Genomic DNA, 2,700 nt, shown 5'->3' with positions numbered 1-2,700 from the left:
GAAATGAATGGAAGACAAAAAGTATTTCAAAAATGGTTTCCTGTATATAAAATATAAATTGATTTGGGCATCCATTTGATCACAGCTCTCCCCCGCCTTTGCAATATGGTTTTTAAAGTTTGATTAAAATTTGGGGATTTTATTTGCAGAGGAAACATGATTTAATAATACTTATAACCATCCAACATAGACTTCCTTTAAGTACACCCACAGTCCTATTTTATAAGCAAAAGAGGACAGTAATTGGCTGTCATGATTTTAAAGGAATTCTACCTAAGTCTAAATCCTGTTCCCAAGATCTAATGGGCGGTAATAAAATTCTGTGATGAGAGTGACGAGAGGCTTTGTCTGCTGCGGAGCTGCTTGCATCTGGGTGGCTCTACACGCTCGGCGGTTTGTGGTTTCATCACACTCGTGAACAGGTCAAAATGAAAATCTTCGTGAAGACCCTGACCGGCAAGACCATCACCCTAGAGGTGGAGCCCAGTGACACCATCGAGAATGTCAAGGCCAAGATCCAGGATAAAGAGGGCATCCCCCCTGACCAGCAACGACTCATCTTTGCCGGCAAGCAGCTGAAAGATGGCCGCACTCTTTCTGACTACAACATCCAGAAAGAGTCCACCCTGCACCTGGTCCTCCGTCTGAGGGGTGGCTATTAATTCTTCAGTCTGCATTCCCAGTGGGCAGTGATGGCATTACTCTGCACTATAGCTGTTTGCCCCAATTTAAGTTTAGAAATTACAAGTTTCAGTAATAGCTGAACCTCTGTTAAAAATGTTAATAAAGGTTTTGTTGCATGGTAAGCATAAAAAAAAATTCTGTGATGAATTTTACTGTTATGTTCTGTATCACACAGAGTTCAGTTCCCTATTAAAGAACACCCTGAGGTGAGAACAAGTTAATAAAAATGTGTAGCTCTCACCACTGTGGCTAGACATCAGAAGGAAGAGATTGAAGACACTCCAACACAGAGTTTGGGAGTTTATCCTACCACTCTAAGGCCCAAATATCTAAAGAGAAGACATAATTATCTTGGTGATCCAACCTCCACAATTTTGTGGAGAATTCAAATATTTGGGACTCAGAACTATACGGTAAGTAGTCCGATACTGTTCTGGATCTCTAAAGTTGACAACACTGTTAATGTGGGGAGTAGATGAATGAACATATAACCATGTTCAGATCCTAAAACCTGCTGGTGCTGCCTAGATGAGAGTTGGGTAAACTGATAGAAACTCCAATCAAACAAGTTTCTAGTCCCCCTCTGGATTCCCTATGGGAACATCTACTTCGAAGGGTTAATAATAAAGAAATGAAACTTGGAGGCTCCCTCTCTTCATGTGGCCAAGCAGAATGAAAAGAGATAGGTGTTTTGTGATTGAGAAACAGCATTGAAAACATGCAGGCACAGAGAATTCCATGAGTTGGATCTTTACACAGTAAAAGCCAAGGTGCTAGTTCCAATAAAAATAAACCACTGGGGGCCTGAGGAGATGGATGGCTCAGCAGGTTAAAAGAACTTGTTGTACCTCCAGGGGACTGCCATTTTACTTCCCAGCATCCACATTGGGCAGCTCACAACTGCCTGTAACTCCAGCCAGCTCCAGGGGATCCAACATCCTCTTCTGGCTCCCAAGGGTACACATATACATGTATACACACATATATACACACAAATTTATTTTTCAAATCTTAAAAGAATAAATCACCAGCCTAGGGAATATAGACTAGTGATAGACTGCTTGCCAAACATGTACAAGGCCCAGTGCTCAAACATAAATAAAAACAAAAGCAACAAAAAAAAAGAAAAAGAACAAAAGAAACAAGTTGTCTTAGATGTACATTGTGGGGCATGCCTATAAGCCAGGTTTTGGCATACTCAGGCAGGAGGAATACAAGTTCAAAAACAGACTAGTCTTCATAGTCAGAATTTGTCTTAAAAACAACACAATACAACTCAAAACAAAACAAAACAAAAGCTTACTCCAGTCTCTCCAGACTTACCATTAGCCTTGCTGAAACCTGCCTGTAAGAGCCTCTCCTCCTAGCCCATCCCCATCCCCCTAGGGGCTTACCCTTTTTATGTAGACCCAGGGTTCCCCTAGTACTCCCCTTCCCTTTTGTCTAGCCCATCTACCTGGGACTTCACATGGACCATACTTGGATAGGACTCAGAGTGGGCAACAGCAACCAAATGATGAAAAACCTTCCCAACAAAGACAAGACCAGCTATCTACACTAAAAAACAATCCAAATGTCAGAACTCCAGATGTTTACATCCACTGCAAAATCATAAACTTGAGCAACCAAGGCCATGTGAACATCCAGCAACCTTATTGTGTTAGGCCACAAGAAAAGCAATTTAGCTGAAACACAAGAAAAGGATTTCAAAGTAGAAATTATGAATGTGCTTGAAGACATAAAAGAGGGTATAAATAAAAGCCTTAATGAAGATTGTGAAAACACAAACATTGAACAATTGAAAATAATTCAAGAGATGAAAGAAGAATCTAATAAATAATTAGAATCCATTTAAAAATACCCAAACTGAAATGAAAATAGAAATAGAAAACAGGTTGTCAAATAAAAACTTTAGATTAAGAAACATGGAAGAGGGCCGGGCAGTGATGGCGCAGCCCTTTAATCCCAGCACTTGCGACACAGAGGTGGGTAGATCTCTGAGTTCGAAGCCAGCCT

At 40.7% G+C, this 2,700-nt stretch overlaps 1 protein-coding gene across 1 annotated transcript; it reads left to right on the top strand.

Moving 5' to 3' along the window:
* Positions 1–393: 393 nt before the first annotated feature.
* LOC128119390 (ubiquitin) lies at positions 394–819 on the top strand. Its single transcript, XM_052752786.1, has one exon. The coding sequence runs from the start codon at positions 429–431 to the stop codon at positions 660–662; it is 234 nt and encodes a 77-aa protein (XP_052608746.1). The 5' UTR covers positions 394–428; the 3' UTR covers positions 663–819.
* Positions 820–2,700: the final 1,881 nt, after the last annotated feature.

The sequence above is a fragment of the Peromyscus californicus genome, unplaced genomic scaffold, assembly GCF_007827085.1.
Source record: "Peromyscus californicus insignis strain IS unplaced genomic scaffold, ASM782708v3 Scaffold_23__1_contigs__length_62951481, whole genome shotgun sequence".
In the NCBI taxonomy this organism is placed as follows: domain Eukaryota; kingdom Metazoa; phylum Chordata; class Mammalia; order Rodentia; family Cricetidae; genus Peromyscus; species Peromyscus californicus.
This window is presented reverse-complemented; position numbering and strand designations above follow the sequence as displayed.